Consider the following 22301-nt stretch of genomic DNA (forward strand, 5'->3'; position numbering starts at 1 on the left):
AGGCCAGGGTGGGAATCACCGAGCTAGATGGATTTCAGCTTTTACCAGGGCCTAGGCCAGGCTAGGTATGCATTATGAAGTTCAGTAGCTCTAGGGTTATTAAGACTGGAATTGCAGGTGAGCTCTATAAATATAACTATGGCCTATGGAAAACTAAAATTATCATTTGGTCCATGAGAAAGCTGCAGTTGAAACAATTTGCTTATTGGTGGAATAAAGAATTTGAGTACATGCTCTAATTTAGTAACCCTTAAAATTTAACTTCTTCAAGGGCATCAAGAAAATAATGTCCGCCGCAATAGGTCATCTAAAGACAAGAAATTATCCCTCAATACCTTCTTGGCTTCCTCAGCTGTAACAGAACTTCCAGAGGCTTCATCTTTGGTGATCAGAGTAATTCCATCTAAAAAAAGTAATTCGCACAGTAAAATCCAAGCACACACACACAAGATCAATCCCAATCCTGCTTTCCTTTCTACCACACCTCCTCCCACCATTGTGCTAGAGACTTTTAAAACTATAAAGGTTCTCTGGTTTATGAAAATACATAAAATGATATAAGCAATTAATTCACATTGTTCATTCCATCTTACATAATCCTGTCTCCTATTTTTGCTTGTGTGATAAGCAATAAAAGCCACATCTTAAATGCTACCTGCTCATGAAGCCTTCCTTGATCAATCCAGGTAGAAATAGTTTCCTCTTCTTCGGAACTGTCAGATCACTTTGTTTATCCCTTTGAAATGGTTCTCATCATATCTTATCTTGTATAACTATTTGTACAAATGTTACCTCTCCTAATGAGAGCAGGGACTAAGTTTTACACATCTTTACATCTCCCTCAATGTACAGTAAGTCCCTACTTAACTATCGCCGATGGGTTCTTAGAAATTGTGACTTACAGACAGCAGGTCCTTGAATAATGTCTTCTTGTTATAATGTTCATGAGGAAAAAAATGGGTTTAATTACACATCATTTTGCTTAAAGTCACAGTTTTCAAGAAACTTTGACAATGTTAAGTGAGGACTTACTGTAGTACACAGCAGAAGCTCAATAAATAAACGATAATTTGAATGACTCAATGCTTTTGTCCAAACCATATAGTATACAATATGGACCTCTTCATACATTTTAGCTTGTAGCAGTGTTACTGGCTATTGATGGAGTGGCCAGAGGATTAGGGCAGAAGAAAATGCTCTTCAGCAGCGGCATGTCTATCATTTAGCTCAGTGACAGCAAAACAAGGACAGAAAATTGTTCCTTTAGTTTTCTCTTCTTCCAAAGAGTTTTTTCCATGTCAAATGGCTGGTGCATGATACACTTTCAGAAAAGAACATACTTTTAACATCCATTTGTACTTTTGAATGGCGTAGGTCATTTGTATTCTCCCAACAGCACATAAACTATCAGAAAATATGTATCTTGTGTAGGTCCTGTAAGTTTCTTTTTCTGCAAATAGATATGCTGTAGGCATTCAATAAACACAAAAACCAGTCTCTTTCATCTACAGGGTCGGCAGCAGAGACACAAAAGTGATTTGAGTAAGCCCCATTCAACTTTCTATTCTAATTGCTTTTGCTCCCCAGTATAGAAGTTAAAGGACTGAAAAATTAACTGTCAGGGAAATGGTTGCTTCTGTGATGAAAAGCTGCCTCTTAGAAGCCAAATACACAGGTATACAGCTCCTCTTATACAGAATTTGCTCAGAAAAACAGGTTGGAACTAATTTTGCACCCATACCCCCACTATAAGTGAAAAGTTTCACAATATGTATTTTAAATAATTAGTATCTTATATTTGAGTTCTAAAAGAAAATCAGATCATGTTTTTAAAAATGGGCAAAAGGCATGAAGGAAGGCAAAGGTCAAACCTAATATTGAAAGAGCATGTGCTGCCTTCTTTCTGGGTTGCTGTGAACAAGGGAGGAAACGAACAGCTCTGGAGCATGAAGACACTGGTCTGCTGATATGGACAGCTCAAGAACACGGTAATTAAAAGGTAGCAGGGAGGCAAGATGTGGGTGAAGTCAGTCAAGGCGCTGTGGACCCAGCAGGACTGAAATGGCCTAAGAATCTCGGAGAAGGGCCAATGTTTGCCCACACAGTTGCTTTATCCAACAAGGAGAAGGGCACGATCTTGGAATTGGGTTGTGCTGTGCAAAGACTTTCAGATGAGACTTACATGGTTACTTATTATTTCCCACTTTGTATTTATGCTCATTAAGGGAGATCCTGGTTGTGAGTTCACTGACCCCTCAGCATTTCCCAAAGCCACACGGAAAGGCCATTCAGTCCCCACATAAGTCATCACACAATATAATTCACATTTAGAGTTTATATGGATATTTAGAAAAAAATAGTATAAATATTTGGAGAAAAAGACAAGTATAAACTTACCCTGAACGACAATTTCCCAGAACTGATTTAACTGTTTAGTTTCCACTTTCTCCCGAAGGGTTTTCAGGAAGCTGTTAAAGCGCTGCTCTTCCGAAAACTGTGGTTGTAGGTGGGATAGAGGAGACGGCAAGTCAGAGCAAACACAAAACCAAATCCAGTCCCAGATCAAACTACCACGTGCTTTCAATTACCATATTAATTAAAAAGATAAGTGCTCTTGGCTGGGCTCGGTGGCTCAGCCTGTAATCCCAGCACTTTAGGAGGCCGAGGTAAGTAGATTGCCTGAGTCCATGGGTTTGAGATCAGACCAGGCAACATGGCAAGACCTCGTCTCTACAATATAAAAACCAAAAATTAGCCAGGCATGGTAGCACGCACCTGTAGTTCCGGCTACTAGGAAGGCTGAGGCGGAAGGATTGCCTAAGTCCAGCAGGTGGAGGCTGCGGTGGCTGTGAGCGTGCCACTGCACTCCAGCCTGGGCGATAAGAGTGAGACTCCAACTCAAAAAAAAAAAGAAACACAGTAACCTGGTACTTTTAAGGGCATTCGGTGACAATCATGCACTCCATCTAACTGGGTCAAAACAAAACAAAACAAAAAACCCCCCCAAAAAAAGCACATTTAACTACCTCTTTCTATCTAATAAATTATTATTTTTTAGTTGGAGCACTCTGCCGCCCAGGCTGGAGTGCAGTGGCACACTCACAGCCACCCCAGTGTCAACCTGCTGGGCTCCGGAGATCCTTTCGCCTCAGCCTTCCAAGTAGCTATAGGTGCACGCTACCATGCCAGATAATTTTTTTGATTTATTGTAGAGATGAGGTCTCACCAAGTTGCCCAGGCTGGTGTCGAACTCGCAGGCTCAGGCAATCCTCTTGCCTCAGTCTCCCAAAGTGCTGGGATTACAGGCTGAGCCACTGAGCCTGGCCTCTAATCAAATCTTTATCCATCCAACTGAATCATCTATAGTCTTGACTTTTCCAAAATTTTGTCTTTTTTCTGTAGGATATTCAGGTCATCTACTTCTGAATCTTTTATTCTAATCTAATTTTAATAATTTTTTCATTTTCTTGTCATTCTTTTTAAGTGTCTAAATTATTTAAGCATTAATTTGTTCTTTCATTCAGCAAATATTTAATAAGCACCCACACAAGAATACGCACTACAACTGTGCCTACTTTAAAAATATACTTTCTAGTTTAAACTTGCTCACCTCTTGCCTAGAAGTATAAAAGTCTGTACATAATTTTAAAAATATTTGGAAGTGTTTTCTAAAAATTCCTAACAAAACAGACAAAAAAAATTCCTAACAAAACACAGAAGCTGGGGAAAGAGGGGTGGTGAACTGAGTAGTTTTCAGTGCTCACTCAGATCTCTACTGCTGTCTTCATAAAAACCTGTCTCAACAATAATTACACCAATTTACATTTTCCATCAATTTCCCTAAAACTGTTAGCCCACCAGAGGTTATGATGGAAACGATGGAAATTTCCTTGGTTCCCTAAATAGGAACAGAAAACCAGGGCTTTAGTGTAATAAAAGGCCAACTTCCAGGGATAGAACACACCAACCACACACCTTTATTCCCCTCAGAAATGACAATGACAGCAATATGAGTTTAGTCATTTTTACTTCCCTTGGCATACAATGCTACTCACCAGAATGACTATTCCCAAAGTCCAGCCTTATTTCTGGGATGCCGTGTGTCCCTCCCCTGTGATGGTGGCCAAGTGTTTAGCAGGAAGAGAAGTAAGGCAAGGACACTGTTACCTGAATGGCTTCTTCACGGAAGGCTCGGATGCAGTCCATGCTCTTCATAAAATACGGTGTTTCATTAGTATCCAAAAACTGTTCAATGTGATTTATCAGCTGGCGACTCACTACAAGATAAGATGATACATTTTCCCAGACTTGAGTGATGCTTGTTATAGACAGGGTACGCCTCTGTGTGAGCAGCAAGTATGCATGATGGTTTATGAACCCACACTTCTTTTAGGGGGAGATGGGATGAAAAATTCTCATTTTAAAAGTGTATATTTGAAAAGTCTGAATCACACGTCTTGATACTTGACAAGAAAGAAAATCTAACGGCTAAAATGGTAAAATTCGTTTAACATTCCTCATTGGGAAGTCAAACAGTAGTTGTGGTGGCTGTTTTTCAAACTATTGTTGTCGTTACTTTTTATCCCCCCCCCCCCCGAATGTAGGGACCATTTGGATAATCTAAAACTGTCTTTCCTGATATATTCACAGAAAACAGAACCTCTAGTCCCTCCCTAGGTCAATTCAGGATAATTTTTTAAAATTATTATTATTTATTTTTATTTTTTATTTTTTTTTGAGTTGGAATCTCACTCTGTCGCCCAGACTGGAGTGCAGTGGCCACCCCCGGCCTCAGTCTTCCAAGTAGCCAGAATTACAGGCGCACGCTACCACGCCCAGCTGATTTTTTGATTTATTGTAGAGATGAGGTCTTGCTGCCCAGGCGGGTCTCGAACCCACGGGCTCAGGCAATCCACTCACCTCAGCCTCCCAAATGCGCAGGATTACAGGCTGAGCCACCGAGCCCGGCTAAAATTATTATTTTTATTTTAAAGATATGAGGTACAATTCAGGGTTTCAACTCAGGATAATTATTAAACAGTTCCAGGAAGTGAAAAATAATGAGCCAGGTACATCCTATCTTCTACCAATCCCAGGTTAAATTAGAAAGAGCAGCCCCAGTCAACATAATATCCCTTTAGAACAAGAAATCATTATTTCTCTCTCTCTTATGCCCTTAGTAGGACCTGAGTATTCACCCTGTTGCTTACCGCTCTACAAACCATAAAAACTTAATAAACAGTAATTGTCAGCAAGCAATGTCATAAATGCTATGGAAAGAGAAGATACATTAATAATGTCACCATTTCCAAGGTGGGTTACAACTTGAGGTTGCCTCACCAACAAAGAAACAAAACATTCTTCAGTATGGAAAAATATCCGACAGAAAGTCAACATAAAAGTCACCGGGAAACTCTATTTGCTGTGCAGATCAACTGACCCTTAAGACCCGTGTACAAGACCCAACCAAGGAAGTGTGAGCATTCATTGCCTAAAGGCTCCTTCCCCTCTGTCTCCTGAAACTGCTCACTAGCTGGCTGTCTGGCAATTTATGCTGAATGGTCAAGATATTCTAAGACTGTATGTTTCCCAAAATTGTGGCCTCATTTGAGCACTCTAATAGCTACGTGTGTATGCATAATACTACTTTCAAGTTTCACCAATAAAAGCCCAAGGCTACTAATGCTATGAATCACAGTGACCTGAACCTCAGTGCCTCCTGAAAGACATGAAATCAGTACTACCTACTTATTTCCTAAGGATCTCAGAGCAGTGGAAAGGATTAAAGGATAGGATGAAGTATTTTTTCTAATTATAGCAATTTTCTAGCATGGGAAAAATATCCCAAATAACCATTTTATCTCTTCTACCAACTAAGATTATGACCTCCATTAGAAGAAAGCACTTAATAAACTTGAAGGACTAAAGAAACATTCCTCTGCAATTTCAGAAATATTTACTAATGTATCCTGTAGCAGTAAATTAATATCCAACTATGATTCAACAGAGTTTAGAAAGAATGTTCAGAGGAATCTTTTTAAACAAAGTAAATAATACAACCTTGATTAGTAGGCAGAACAGAAAACTAGCAACAAGAAGCTCAAAGCAAATAGACGTTATCTCCCTTTTTCAGCTTGAAAGGCAAAGTAACAGAAATGTTTGATAAGAGAAAGCAGCATATTTTCTCAGATCGCTTGACATGAAGGTCACTACAAGTTATATATCTGGGCACAAATAAAAACCTTTACAGGCCAAGAGTAGTAATCTTAGTAATTCTATGTTCCCCATTTCTTCTGAAATGAAAATGAGGAATCTTTAGAAGCTATAATGTAAATGTTTCTCTTTGATTTATTGATATTTTCATTAATTTATCCGACTGTTTATTGGGTAACAACTACATAGAAGACACTATGCTGTGTTCTGCTGGAGATACAATTAAGCTGAAGATAAGACCCTTTCCTGGCTTTGGCCCCTCCTCTACCTTGGGGAGGTGAATCAGTCTCTTTAAGTTCCTTTCTAAATAAAGTATATTTCCCAATCTAAAAAGAAAAGACCCATTCCCTTAAGGTTATAGTCTAATAGGGGACATAATACATATACACACACAAAAAAAATAGAAAGTAAGCAGTGAAGAGGACTGTGAGTGTTATAAAAATACATCAGTTGACCTGAATTTTTAAAAACATTTTGATTATTGAAAGCTTCATGAATGAATCTGGCTTTTAGCTAGGCAATGAAAAATGGAATCTGAATGATTCCAGCAAGAAACAGCAATGGGATGGGCCTACAAATGAAGAAGCGAGATAAGAAAACACAGGGTGAGTCTGGAGAAAGGGAAATGGCCCAGTACATGGGCAGGAGTAGCAGTATGGGGAGAAAAGGAGGAGTAAGAATTAGACGAAGGGCTGGAGGGAAGGGAGCTCCAAGAAGAAAGTACAGTATGTGTGAGAGTCCTGAGGCAGGGTAGGGCTTGGCTCCTTAGAAAGTGTGGAAGAAACAAGGGGTTCAAGTGAAAGCCTTTTAGGAACTACATCTAGAGGTTGGAAAGAGGAAAGGAAATGGAAAGAGGAGGCTAAGAAGGAATCGTGAGAAGGAGAGTCAGGAGGACATGGTATCACAGATACAAGAGAAGAGATTATGGAAAAAGAGCACAAGAAATTAGGGATAGAAACGTCAGGAATTCTAGGAGCTAAGAGCCCATGAAGCAGCTAGAGAAGTACTGAACTGCTTCCCCAAAACACGCAGCTTCCTGACTTATTTTACCCTGAAACATGAAGAATACATACAGTTGCCATCTTACAGAGATGAATATTCAAAAGAGACCAATAAAGCAAATGTCAAAGCCCACAACCCATTTGCAATAATGATCTAGGAAAGAAGGTATACAAAGAAAAGTAGGAATCTCAATACCCAGTTTCTACTGAAGAATCAAGTCCTCATGTGTCTGTGGGCCTATTTGGATTTACCTGTCAGACTGTTCTGTCCTTTCCTCCAGAGGGTTCAGAAACACAGGACACACATCTGAATTCCAACAAATCCAATGAATACAGAGAAGCAGATTTGGGCTTTCTAGCAATAATCACTTATATGGCCTGTGCACCTGGCCAGGATTCTCAACTCTCTCCCACTATCTAGACTCCTTTGTGGTTCACTGACTACAATGGACCATTCAACACCAGGGAACAGCCATGATAGATGATGCTTTAATATGTTGAATATCAGGGATGTAGACAAGAAACTTCCCTTCCAAAGTTTGGTGGTACTTCACATTCCTCTGCCATTTTCAATCAAAGTAAAATGCAGAAATGGCTGACAAAAATAATATTCTACTTTGGCTAGATTATATTTTTGACTCCCCCGCCAACCCTTGCCCCGTATAAAGAAAATGCTGATCACCAGGGTGCTTCTCTCCTTCAACATCAATTACAGGGCTAAGGAATGGCCTGTCAGTCTTCATACTCAGTAAATCACAGCCCCAATTATAATTCGCCACAATGTTCTAAAGAATTAGCCAGTGACTCAGTAATACTCATTAGCAGCTAATATAAAAACTGGCTATTGGAAGGGTCATCCATCTTAGGATACTAAGTAAGGCAAAGGGCTGACATTTATTTCAAGGATTACTTCAAAATGTCTGTTCTGGATTTTGAGGTTTTAAATGTGGGTATTTCACATTAACCCAGAATCTTGTATGAGTACAGATACTGATACATAGAACTAGTCTCAATACAGTATTCCTTCAGTATCACATTCAAAATGTTATCCAGGTTCAGAAATCTTATGAAAGAGAAAAATGGCTGCATTTTCTTGTTTAATCTGAAAAACAAATTCTCCCTCTCTACAGAAAACATTCAGCACTATCAAAAGTCCTACAATTAGCCGGGCGTGGTATCACGCGCCTGTAGTTCCAGCTACTCGGAAGGCTGAGGCGGAAGGATCACCAGAGCCCAGCAGGTGTAGGCTGCGGTGGCCAGGAGCCACTGCACTCCAGTATGGGCGACAGAGTGAGACTCCAACTCAAAAAAAAAATAAAGAAGAGCCGGGCTCGGTGGCTCAGCCTGAAATCCCGCGCCTTTGGGAGGCTGAGATGAGTGGATTGCCTGAGCCCAAGGGTTCGAGACCCGCCTGGGCAGTGAGACCTCATCTCTACAATAACTCAAAAAATCAGCCAGGCGTGGTAGCTTGTGCCTGTAATTCTGGCTACTTGGAAGGCTGAGGCGGAAGGATCGCCAGAGCCCAGCAGGTCAAGGCTGCCGTGGCCGGAAGCGGCCACTGAACTCCAGTCTGGGCGACAGAGTGAGACTCCAACTTAAAAAAAAAAAAAAGTCCTACAAAACGGTCTACCTCCCCTCCTGCTGCATGGCCACAAGGGCCAAGATACCCAGGGCTAAGTGCTTGTCTGCCTCTGACTTGACGTTTACTCACTGTCTGTTCTTTGCAAAAATGCTTCCAACAAAATGAAAGGAAGTCATATATTATGGGTTTCCTCCCTTCATCTGACAGAGTCAAAAAAAGCAGTAGGTTCCCTCATCTGTCACACATTATATATAAAGAACTACAAAGACTTCTCTAACGATTTTGCTGAACTCAAGCATCCTTCAGGATGTTTCCCAATTTAATTCTTCTCACTATCTCAGTGCTTCATGTGAATTTTACTTATTAAAAAGCTGTACATTTTGCAAGTGTCAGCAGTTAAGTCATTTTTAAATGTTAAGAACAAATTTATATAGCCAATGACAATGGCATCTTTATAAAACAAAATTTTAAACTGATAATAAAAATCAGGCACTTAAATCAAAATAAGGATAAAGTCAGGTCACTCATTAAGAGAATACAAAGGAATAATATTCATCAGCAAATAAAACTCCACGCAAGTGGTACGGGCTGCCGTAAATCAAACCCACATATAAATTACAATCACCGTTATAAGTCAGAAACTTGAAAAAGAGTTTGTGTCTTAATAGAGGCTATTTAAGAAACTATCAGAAAGAGGCTTCCTTTATGTCTCTTTACTGTAGGATATAAACTGGTCATTTTGGGGAGGGCTGTGTGTATATCAATCAGGGTTCAACTCAAAGATTAGAAACCACTCTGCATATTTAACACAGGAAATTTAATGCAGGCAATTGGTACATACTGATGAAGGCTGGTGAAGTCAACTGAGAATGGTACTGTAACCCAGAGACTGGCAACAGCAAGAAGTCCTTAGCCCCCCTTGCAGTGTGGGAAAAAGAAAGGATATACATAGAGCTCAGGGATCTCTCCTATAGAAGCTGACACCAGGGAGGACAGGAGATGCTGCTTGACGCAGACCAGAAGAAGAGATACACTGGTTTCTTCCCTCTCCCTCCTTCCTGCCAATCTCCCACCAGGGTTTTCTACTGGCTGAACCCAGCAAGAAGCCTTTAGACTTGGAGTCTGAGAAATGCAATCCGCTGGGGCCCTCTCTGCCCCCTCACCCCATGCGGTGTACAGAGAAAGGGAAAGGAACACAGTGTGTTGTTATGAACTCACAAGGGGGAGGTCCCACTTTATGAACTGAATATTTTGAGAAAAACAGAAAATAACATGGTATTATTTAATTTAAATAATAAAAGAAAATTTACAGGTTTTTTCTTTCCTGCTTTCTAGTGAGATAGGATACAATACAATTTAGTTTAAAGTACTGAAAAGGTTTATAAGCCACAAGCATATTTACAGCTTTTCCCAGTCATTTAAATTGTTTTAAAAGTTGTAGATCTGCCGGGTTCGGTGGCTCAGCCTGTAATTCCGCGCCTTTGGGAGGCTGAGGTGAGTGGATTGCCTGAGCCCGCGGGTTCGAGACCCGCCTGGGCAGCGAGACCTTGTCTCTACAATAAATCAAAAAACCAGCTGGGCGTGGTAGCGCGTGCCTGTAGTTCCGGCTACTCGGAAGGCTGAGGCGGAAGGATCGCCGGAGCCCAGCAGGTCGAGGCTGCGGTGGCCGGGAGCGGCTGCTGGACTCCAGTCCGGGTGACAGAGCGAGACTCCAACTCAAAAAAAAAAAAGTTGTAGATCTACAAAAATAGAATTATGTAAAAATATTATTTTCACCTCTACCTGAAACGCCTTTAGAGCTACATCTCTCTCTCTCCTTTGGGTTTAGCATGGCTGTGCCACACAACTGTGTGGGCCGTGACGATGAGAGGCACAGGACGCGACTGAGCACTTCCTATGGTATCCGTGTCCTCTCAAGTCAAAGGAACTTCTGAAAATCTGAGTACCAAAAAAAGGGTACCACAAAAAGTTTTCCTCTAGATGACAAAAGATATGTTGATTTATTTCTTATATATCCCTTCTACTTCCATTCCAAAAGAATTCAGATCAGATCTAAGATTCCAGGAAGAATTTGCCCTGAATGTCTGTGCTCCTTACATGAAATATTCCTATTGAGGAAACAGAAATCACTGATGGCAACAAAAGAAATGAAGAACGAGGAAAAAAGCACAAGCTTTATGGACCTGAAAACGACATTAAATCTTGTTTTTTAAGCAGCTGGACGGTGAAGCAGATGCACCTCTGCTCTTTGCCCCGTCCTGCCCCCACCTTTTAGAAACTGCTCTGCTGGACTCAGCCCAAACTTCTTCAGCCAGCAGAAAAGAAATTGTCTTCCTCCCTTTCAGGACAGAAAAGGTCAGCAGATACAACACAGGGGAAAAGACCACCACTGTAAGATTAGGCATGACCAGTGGTACAGGAAATTGAACAAGGGTACATAAGACGCTGACCACCTCAACATACACATACAGCCCTGGGTTTTTTCTTTGTTATTATTATCATTTTTCTTACCAATAACTAAAAAACTCAATTAAAACTTCACCATTTAAGATCCACAAATTCAGTCACAGCCCATTTTTTCATGCTTAATGATTTTCTCATTAAGTGCAGTAATTTCTTACAAATTACACTAATAAAAGTAACTCCTGCTGGTGTTTTCCCCCCTTTTAAAATGCTGCCTTTTCATTGATGTGTTAAATTAAAACCCCAGGCACAAGGAACAAAGTAAATGCAAAGTCTTTATTGTCAGAATCCATTCCTGCAGACTATGAGGTCTCACTCATTTTATTTTTGTTTTTATTTGAGCTTAACTGTGAGTCCTACTTTGTAGCCACAGGAAGAATGATATTGAACATCCCCTGGCCGTCGTTCACTATATAGAGCAAATATGGTAGTGTGAGCCAATGAGAAACTAGAAAAATGTCCTCCAGGTAGCCCACTGACTATAAGCTCACTTTATGTAAGAGAACATCATGACATACCATTTTTATTCTGGATGAATACTATGTCTCATCTTAAATAGCTTGTGCATAAGACCAGATCATCCCCAGGTCTGTGGGCAAATTTTAAGTCTTCTGGTAAATGGATGGGCTCTCCATGGCATTCTATGTTTTATTTAAAACGTTCAATCGGACCATTAAGAACTACTAACCACACCCCACAAAGCCTGAAGGTCATCAATTAATATTTACAGGGCATACAAAAATTAACTAACGACCAAAAACATCCATTCTCTAAGGTTTTAGACTGATGCATACGTTCGTACTGTTTGCTTTCTGGAACACTGTGGAGATGGGAGTTTATCATTTGTCATTTAGAGTAACAATGTTGTGTCTGTGAAAATACCTTGCATTTTGCAGATGGGAAGAAAGTTGGTGCTATCTGTGGACTAAAGATGGAGTGTTCAGCGGAAAACGCCAAACGCTTCCGACATATTTTTCTGTTTGAGTTTAACAGAGAAGTAAAGGCAGCAGAGGTGGCTCAAAACATGTGTGCTGTGCAGGGCGAAAGTCAGTAGGGAAAGCACAGCAAGAAAACGGTTTTGTTGTTTCAAGGAAGGCCACTCTGACCCGAGGGACTGCCCGCCGTCAGGAAGGTCATCAGGTTTTGCTGAGGGCTGTTCAAGTTCTTTAACCCACCACGGCCCGTCCTTAGTCAACCCAAGATGACCCACTGTGGTGAACCGCGACTGGTCCGTCATCATGCGACACTTGCGCTCCACGGGCCAGGGACAAGTGCTGCGAGCTTACGCACCAGCCCAGTAGCGCTTTCCCCCAATTCCAGACAGAAGCACACTCAAAGTACAACATTTAAACCTCATGCTAACGTAAGAAAGAAACTAAGGGAAGACCTTCTCATTAAATGAGGAAACAAGTTGGGCGTGGTGGCTCATACTGATAATCCCAGCACTTCAGGAGGCAGAGGCAAGGGGGTTGCCTGAGCCGAGGGGTTTGAGGCCAGCCTGGGCAACTTGGCAAGATCTCATCTCCGCAAAAAAATTAAAAAGCATCAGCATGGTATGGTGGCACTCATCTGTAGATCCAGCTACTTGGAAGGCTGAGGCAGAAGGCTCACTTGAGCCCAGCAGGTCGAGGCTGCGGGGTTGTGAATGTGCCACTGCACTCCATCCTGGGTGACAGAGTAAGGCTCCAACCAAAAGAAACAAACAAATCAATGATAATTTCTTTGGCCCTTTCATGTAATGTATGGTATATGCTACATGTCTAAAGAATACGCTGGGGGTAAAGGTGAGGGCTAGAGAGGGGCAGATGTCATCAAACTAATATAGGAAGTAAACAGAAGAAACCAAGTAGCCATAGTAACAATGCAGCCAAGAGGAAACACTCTGGAACAGAAAGCCAATCTGGCAACCAGATTCAATTAAAAGCTGGTAACTGAATGGAATTGAAGTGCAAGTATCAGTTGAAGAGACACAGTGAGTGATAAGTCAGAGTCCTCACCCAGGAGAGAAACAGGTGGCCACTGGTCGAATGTGCTTTGGGATATTGAAGAGGGGGCGGTAGTCATTCTTGAAAGGAAAGTTTAGGTACCAGAAATTTTAGAAAGGCTATATTCTATGTGGCAAATCCTCCTAGAATTTGATAAATAATGATGTCATGTGTTTATATAACATCTTTCCTTAAGGAAATTCCTCTTTTATCTTTTATTCTCCCCCCCTCCCCGTTTTCTGGTTTAATGAAGAAAGTTTTATAATATTCTAGAGCTCAAAATATAGAAATACTAAATTTCTCTATTTCTTCTTTGAAGGGGCAAAGACTCAGAAACTGATTCACAGAACCAGAGAAGTAAATTTGCTGCAATTCAAAAATTCAAATTCTTATTGCTCCCAAGCACTGTTAATGTCAACAATGAAAACCAAAAAATTACTACTAGGTGACAATACTTAGAGACACAGAAACAGATGAAGGTCATTTTGTCACACCGACAGCAGACCAATATCAATGATAACAAGTCATACTACAATAAAACTGGGTATTAGTATCCAAAATACTGGTTCTCCAATCACTGGCATCTCTTTGGAGAAGGTTCTGGGATTAAGAAAGAACTGACTCCTTTTTTGTAGAAAGAATACCATGAATAAACTCACAGAGGGAGGGAAGCCCAAGCCATAAGGGTATAAGCAGGAATGGTTTGGTTTGAACACAAGGTTCACGGAGGGGACATAATGGAATGGGTCAGGAATGGCAGGGTGGGACCAGATTGTGACAAGCCTTGGATGGGAACTGATCTTAAAGACATGAGGAGTGATTAAGGAAGGGCTGACCCACACATAATCAGATCTATGCTGTAAGAAGCTAAATCTGTACAAACATATGGGCTAGAATGAAGAACTTTGAAGCTAATTAATACAGGATGAAAAACCAAATGCCTGAAGGGGGGTAGTGGTAGTTAGATGGAAAGGAAAAGACAAATATGAGAGAACTGAATTAGGAGACGATTAGAAGTGAGAAGAGAATTAGAAAAACACATACAAAGTGGTCAGAAATGCTATCAACAGTAAATTCAAGGGGTAAAACAATGGCAACAAAACCCCTTATTTCTGGGGAAAGACCAGAACATGCAGCATACACCATCACTTAAGCTGTTTGCTTCCCTTGGAATACCCCTCTTTGGGCCTTTTCCTATCCAACCTTTAATGACCCCAATTATGCCAACCTCCTCCATGAATTCTTCAACGTGAAATAATAAGCCCATCTCAACCCAGCACTCCCTATCCTAGTATCTTCCTTTAATTTTTCTCTATAGTGCTGTCATGAGTTGAATAATATCCCCCCCAATATACCTGTCCTTTCCAGAACCTCACAATGAGACCTTATTTGGAGAAAGGGTCCTTGCAAATGCACCCAGATTAAGTGAGGTCATTAGGATAGGCCTTATTTCAATATGACTGGCGTTCTTATAAAGAGAGGCAAAGTTGGACACAGACATACAGGGAGAACTCCATGTTAAGAGGGAAGCATAGCAGGGCTCGGTGGCTCAGCCTGTAATCCCGCGCCTTGGAAGGCTGAGGTGAGTGGACTGCCTGAGCCCGTGGGTTCGAGACCCACTGGGCAACTTGATGAGACTTCATCTCTACGATAAATCAAAAACCAGCCGGGCGTGGCAGTGCGCGCCTGTAATTCTGGCTACTTGGAAGGCTGAGGCGGAAGGAGTCTAGTAGGTCGAGGCTGTCGTGGCTGGGAGCGGCCACTGCACTCCAGTCTGGGCAGCAGAGTGAGACTCCAACTCAAAAAAAAAAAAAAAGAGGGAATCAGATTGGAATAACACCATCTACAAGCCAAGGAATATCAAAGATGGCCAGCTGTCACCAAAAGCTACAAGAGAGCTGTTGAACAGATTCTCCCTCAGTCAACTAACCCTGTTGAACCTTGACTTTAGACTTCTAGTATACAGAACTGTGAGAGAATACAATTCTATTGCTTTAAGGTACTCAGCTTGTGGTACTCTGTTATGGCAGCCCTAGAAAACTAATACAAGTGCTTATCACTACTTGACATACGTTTTCTTATTGTTTATTGTCTGTGTCTTGTTATGATGACTAGCTGGCACATAGTAGGCAGGCAAACATTTGCTGATCGGATGAACAAACGATTTGGAACTCACTGGCTTACTCCTCTAAAAGCCTATGAAATGAATATGTCTTTTTGTTGTTCTTTCAATTTAAACTCATACACTATGTATTTAGTGCAGTCTACACTTAGGGGAGTATGGAGTGGACAGTCTAGAACACTCTATCATTCCTACTCTACCTTCATTTTACAGAGATAGAAAAGGTTAGAATAAAGCTCTAAGTAAGGGGGAAATACACAAAAAGTAACGGCTATGTAAGAGATGTATGCAGTGTGTAGGGATAACATCACATCCAACACGGTCATGATTATATGCATGAACACATGTTAGCTTATTGTTCTTGCTAACTAAGTATGACTTAGCCTTTTCTGATCTTTTGTCAGTATTTTATTTTCTCTTAGATCAAGTTTTACTTTCTCTTAGACCAAGCTTGATCCCACTGGGAATGGGGGGAGGGATTCTCCCCCAAAAAGTACTGCCCATAACTATATTCCCCAATTTACTATACTTTAATCAACCATCTTGGTAACAACACAGAGCATTAATAGAAATTAACAGTGCATGAAGGAGAGATAATGTGGATATGGAGAGTGTTCTGAAGGGAAGGAACAATAAAGGAAGAGACGTCTACTTTTTAACTTTGCTACTACATTACTATCGGCAGCTTCCCCCCCCCCAAGGAGTATTTACTTGTTTTTTAATTAGGAAAAGCCTAAGGAGCAATTAAGTCATCTTGAAACATACAAGAGGTTGTCATATGAGTAGATAATAAACACTTATTTCAATTTCCAATGAGTTCTAAATATGAAGACATTTTTTATGAGTTGGCATTTACTGGTGGTGGCACTCAGAATGCTTCTATTTTGTTTATCTTTTATTTCTTTTTTGTTTTATTTTTTCTACACCATACACTTTGTTCTTTCTGTTCATTACTCATATACTTTAAAAGCAGTGGTAAAAGGACCTTAGAAATAATTTCATTTCATCTACTGTAAGTCCACCAATTTGTGGTAAATTTGCCACAAGTAAATCTTATCTTTGGTTTATGGATTCTGCCCTTCTTATAATCCCATAGATTTAAAATTCCAATGTGTAAGTCTTGCTGGCTTCATTGTAGTCTAAGAGTAATTAGAAATGAGGTAAAGTATGAGATAATCCGACCTTAATTACATATATATGTAAACACACACACACACACACACACACTTCTCGGTGTATGAGACAAATAATGAATTGAAAAAAATAAACATATGCAAATGAAAGGAAGAATGAACCTATGAATTTTCCAAATATATAAACACTGATCGAAGACTTGATATACTAAAATACTTGTCTCTAAAATTGCCTTTCATTTCTCATAACTAATCACCTTTTTGCTCTAACAACTTTCTAAAATCTATTAATACACAATTTTTCCTGTACTGAGTAAGCTTATCCTCCACTAATACAAATGCATCCTCTTCCATGAAGCAGGGCATTCTGAAACACAAATATAATCTTGCAGTACAGTATCTAAGTTTATTTTTCTTAAAACTCCAACACCTGAAAAACTTTTATTTAAAATATACTCTATTATCTGAACTGATAATGTCTTTTTAATTGGTACCCTTTGGAAATTCACTTGGATGTCTTGCCCCAAGCTGGGTTAGCTAGGTGAGGCAAAAATTATAAAGGTCTCACTAGCAAACAAGATCTCAAGGTGAGTAACTTTCAATATGTAAAACATCACTGAAAATAACTAGAAAGAAACTCAACAAAGACAGAAATTTAAACAAACTACAAACCAAATTGAACTGATATTTACAAAACTCTTGACCTAACAACAGCAGGATACGTATTCTTTTTAAGGCCATATGGACAAGATGCTAAGCCACAGATCAAGTCTCAATAAATTTAAAAGTAGTGAAGCCATTAAAAATACGTTGCCTAATCACAACAGAATTAAACTGAAAACCAACAAAAAGAAGAAATGTGGAGTCTCAATATTTGGAAATTTTAAAATATACTTCTAAATAACTCAAGCGTCAAAGAAACAATCATGAAAGATATTAGAAAATGTCTGAACCCACAGGGCATGATGGCTCATGCCTGTAAATCCAGGACTTTGGGAGGCCGAGGCAGGAGGAAGACTTGAGGCTAGGAGTTTGAGACCAGCCTAGGCAACATAGCAAGAAGCCCATCTCTACAAAAAATTAAAAATGAGCCAGGTGTAGTGGCACATGCCTGTAGTCCTAGCTACTTGGGAGGGTGAGGCAGAAGAATCACATAAGCCCAAGAGTTAGAGGTTGCCATGAGCTACGATTACGCCACTGCACTTCAGCCTGGGCAACAGAGCGAGTTCCTGTATAATAAGCTATAACACTGCCAAAGAACTGCTTAGAGGAGAATGACAGTTTTAAATGACCATATTAGAAAAGAGGCTTCGTTTGCACTCGATGGCTCAGCCTGTAATCCCAGCACTTTGGGCGGCCAAGGCAAGTAGACTGCCTGAGCCCGTGAGTTCAAGAACAGCTCAGGCAACTTGGGGAGACCTCGTCTCTATAATAAACCAAAAAAACTGACTGAGCATGGTAGCATGCGCCTGTAGCTCCGACTACTTTGAAGGCTAGACCATGAGCGTGCCACTGTACTCTAGCCTGGGCAATGGAGTGAGACTCCAACTCAAAAAAAAAAAAAGAAAGAAAGAAAAGAGGTTTCAAAAAAAAAAAAAAAATCAATGATCTAAGCTTCCACCTTAAGAAACAAGAAAAAGAAGGAAATTAATCCAAAGCAAGCAGAAGAGGGGGGGATGACAAACATCAGAGAAGACATTAATACAGTAAGAATGGTAACTGAGAAGATCCATAAAGCTTACTAAAAGCCAGCATCGTAAGAAATAAAATCTATAGGCCTTTACCTACACCGACCAAGAAAAAGAAAAGATATCAAATCCCCAAATCAGGAATGAAATAGAGACAGATATCAAACTATTATAAGGGAAAAATAACATGTACAATGCGATGCCAACAAATTAGACAACTTAATGAAATGAATACATTCTTATAAAGATACAAATTATTAAAACTAATTCAAGAAGAAATTTAAAAACCCACTAGCTCTGTTCAAAAAAACTGAATTAAAATAAAACTGAATTAGTAGCAAAACTCTTCTCACAAAGAATCCAGGCCCAGATGATTTCACTGGCAAATTCTATCAAATTCTATCAAAGAAGAAACAAGGCTAATCCTGAAGAGAAGGAAACTTCCTAACTCATTCTATGAGTCTAATATTTCCTTGTTAACAAAGCCAGAAAAAGACACCATAAAAAAGGAAACTACAAAGTATCTGTTATGAACACATGCACAAAAATCCTAACAATCTCATGGAGGAAGGTAGAAGCCAGCCAGAGACAGAGAGAGGAAATCAGGCTGAACTCTTCCTTTTCAAAACTAACCCACTCCTGTGATAACGGCGTTAATCTACCATGAGGTTGGTGCCCCATAATCTAATCTCCTCCAAAAGATTCCACTTTTCAACACTGTTACAATGGGGATGAACTTTGAGGAACATACAAAGTGACAGCACTAGCAAAATGACATAGGACACATAAAGAGGATTTTATACCAGGATTGACTGGAATTTATGCTTGGAATGCAACTGAAAATCAACTAATAATATACCATAGAAATAGAAAATTCTAATTTATGGGCAAAAACTGAAAAAATAAAAATCACACAATTATCTTAATAGACGCAGAAAATGCACTGAAAAAATTCAATACCCATTCATAACAAAAACCTTCAACCATCTACAAATAGAAGGAAACTTCCTCAAGTTGACAAAGGGAATCTGGAAAAAACTTACAACAAACATCATACTAATGGTAAAAGACAAAGTTCCCCCCTAAGATCAGGAACAATGCAAGGATACTTACTATTATCGCTATTAAATACTATGCTAGAAGTTCCAGCCAGTACAACTAAGAAAAAAAAATTAAAGGCATACAAGTTATAAAGAAAGAAGTAAAGTTTTCTTTATTTGCAGACCACATGATCCTGTATGGAAAAAATCCTGAGAAGTATTAAAAAAACCTACTAGAACTAATAAGTTATAAATAAATTTAATAAAGTTGCAGGATATAAGATCAACAATTATATTTCTATATACCAGCAACTAACAATCCAAAAATAAATTTATTTATTATTATTTTTTTTTGAGTTGGAGTCTCGCTCTGTCGCCCAGACTAGAGTGCTGAAAAATGAAAAAGAACTGAAGAAATAAACCCTTAACGGTGCTGGAGCAATCCGATGATCCCAGATAAACAAGGTCCCTAGACCCTTGCACCTCACAACCATTCACAAAAATCAACTGAAAAGGGATTATAGACCGAAACAAAAAAACTAAAACTTTTAGAAGTAAATATAGGAGAAAATCTTTGTGATGGGTTAAGCAGATTTCTTGTCTATAACACCAAATGATAATCCATAAAAGAAAAAAATAAACTGAACTTAAAATTAAGAACTTTATACTTCAAAAGATACTTGCCAGGCATCATGGCTCATGTCAATAATCTCAGCACTTTGGGAGGTCAAGGAAGACAGGTTGCTTGAGCCCAAGAGCCTTGCCTCTATAAAAAAATGAAAATAAAATTGGCTGGGAGTGGTGGGGTGCACATTTAGTCCCAGCTACTCAAGGCTGCTATGAGTCGTGACTGTGCCTCTGTACTCCAGCCTGGGCAACTCAAAAAAAATACAAACAGAAAATCAAAAATTTGAATAGACATTTCATCAAAGATATATGAATTGTTAATAAGTAAAAGAAAAAGTGATCAATATCATTAGTTTCTAAAGAACTGCAAATTAAAACCACAATGAAATAACCATAACACTGCCACTAACATAGCTAATACTGAAAAGATTCACAACGCAAGTATTATCAAATATGTGAAGAAATTGGAATCATGTGTTGCTGGTGGGGATGGAAAACAATAAGCAGCTTTTGAAAAAAGTTTGGCTATTTCCTAAAAAGTTAAACATAAACATCCCATATGGCCCAGCAATTCTACTACTAGGTAAGAAAAACAAAAGCATAACAAGACTTTTATGCAAATGTAACTAGCAACACTATTTGTAAAAGCTTTTATGCAAATGTAACTAGCAACACTATTTGTAAAAGCCCTAAACCAGAAACAATCCAAATGCCTGTCAACCAGTGAATGTGCAAACAAAATATGGCATATTCATGTAATGGAATATTATTCAGTCACAAAAAGAAATAAACTGATACATGCTACAAATGAAAGAAGGAGATGCAAAAAGACTGCATGTTGAGTGATTCCATTTATGTGGAAATTTCCAGAAACAGAAAATGGTTGCTTAGGGTGGGTGCAGAAGCAAGAGCTGACTACAAACAGGCCTGGGGAGCTTTTTGGGGTGAGGAAAACATTCTTTAACTGGACTGTGGTGATGATTACATAACTCTATAATTTACACAAGGTCACTGAATTATACTTATTGTCACCAGGACAGACCCGATGGGATAGTATGAAAACTTTGATAGTTTTTTTTCTTTTTTCTAGTCACCACACACAGCTATTTTTATAAGAAATCTACACATTCTCTCTTAAGAAATCTACACATTCTCTCTACCTTCTCTATAGGCGTAGTGGTTGAAGAGTTCAGTCCTCTGTTAGATATCAGAGTAAGTCCAGATCCTCTGCAAGGCCAGTTTAGCCTGGTATAGGCCAGCTAAGACCAGTACCTGTGGCCCACTCCCTTATCTTTATCTTATTAATATGTCATTAAAATGCTAAAAATCTCTCCCTCATAAGAAAATCACCACCATTTTGTGTCCATGTGACGTATGGAGAAGCATGTTCATGAACTGTGTCTACAAGTCTGGAACTCCACCTTGTTCACACTTACACATCTTCCCACCTGGCACCTAACTCTATAACTTCTGTACCTCCCACTGCTTGGGGAGAAGGGGCTTTCAGAACATGCATGAGTTCCTTTCTCCAGGCTCTGGCGAGCAAATAAAATACCTGATTACTTTTCCAAGATGTACATTCTTTCTTCATGACTGATACAAAGTAGGGAAAGAACATGGTTTACCAGTGACATTATCAGTACATTTTATAGTAGAAAATTTTACTAGCTGGGCATGGTGGCTCATGACTGCAATCCCAGTATTTTGGGAGGCAGAGGCAAGAGGACTGCCTGAGCCAAGGGTTCAAGACTAGCCTGGGCAACTTGGTAAGACCTCATCTCTACAATAAATAAAAATAAAAATAAAAATAGCTGTGTGTGGTGACGCACTCCCTGTAGTTCCAGCTACTTGGAAGGGTGAGGTGGAAGGATCACCTAAGTCTAGTAGGTCGAAGATGCAGTGGCCGTGAACGTGCCACTGCACTCCAGCCTAGGTGACAGCGAGACTCCGACTCAGAAAAAAAAAGAGAAAACTTTACTTAAATAAAGCTATTTAAAAAGTAGACTTAATAAGTGCAATTTATCTAAGACATTTGTGAAGATTTACCACAGATGTTTCAACTACAGAGTAACAGTTAAAGCTGAGACAGCAAATCTTACTCTCAATGCCCTAAGAAAAAGAATATAAAAGGAACAAGTGAATTATAAAAAGGTAGTTCTGTGAGCAATAGCTCCTGACTCCAGTGGTCTACCAATGAAATACAGCAACTATCCTGAGTGTTATAGCTGAAACTCATTACCACTGAAAGGCATGAAGAGGTAACTAAGCCGGGCTCGGTGGCTCAGCCCTGTAATCCCGCGCCTTCGGGAGGCTGAGGTGAGTGGATTACCTGAGCCTGCAGGTTCGAGACCCGCCTGGGCAGTGAGACCTCATCTCTACAATAAAATCAAAAAATCAGCCGGGCGTGGTAGTGCATGCCTGTAATTCCGGCTACTTGGAAGGGCTGA

General features: G+C 39.7%; 1 protein-coding gene across 1 annotated transcript in view; it reads right to left on the reverse strand.

Annotated features, from left to right (window-relative positions):
- Positions 1-22301, reverse strand: part of XRCC5 (X-ray repair cross complementing 5) — a 93995-nt gene that overhangs the window by 10076 nt on the left and 61618 nt on the right. The window contains exons 17-19 of the mRNA XM_008055557.2: positions 4168-4277; positions 2398-2494; positions 336-403 (exon numbers count right to left, since the gene is read on the reverse strand). Of these exons, the coding sequence (XP_008053748.2) occupies positions 336-403; positions 2398-2494; positions 4168-4277 (275 nt within the window). The remainder of the gene's footprint in view (positions 1-335; positions 404-2397; positions 2495-4167; positions 4278-22301) is intronic.

This window comes from Carlito syrichta, unplaced genomic scaffold (assembly GCF_000164805.1).
Source record: "Carlito syrichta isolate Samal-C Ts95f unplaced genomic scaffold, Tarsius_syrichta-2.0.1 Scaffold301884, whole genome shotgun sequence".
Classification (NCBI taxonomy): domain Eukaryota; kingdom Metazoa; phylum Chordata; class Mammalia; order Primates; family Tarsiidae; genus Carlito; species Carlito syrichta.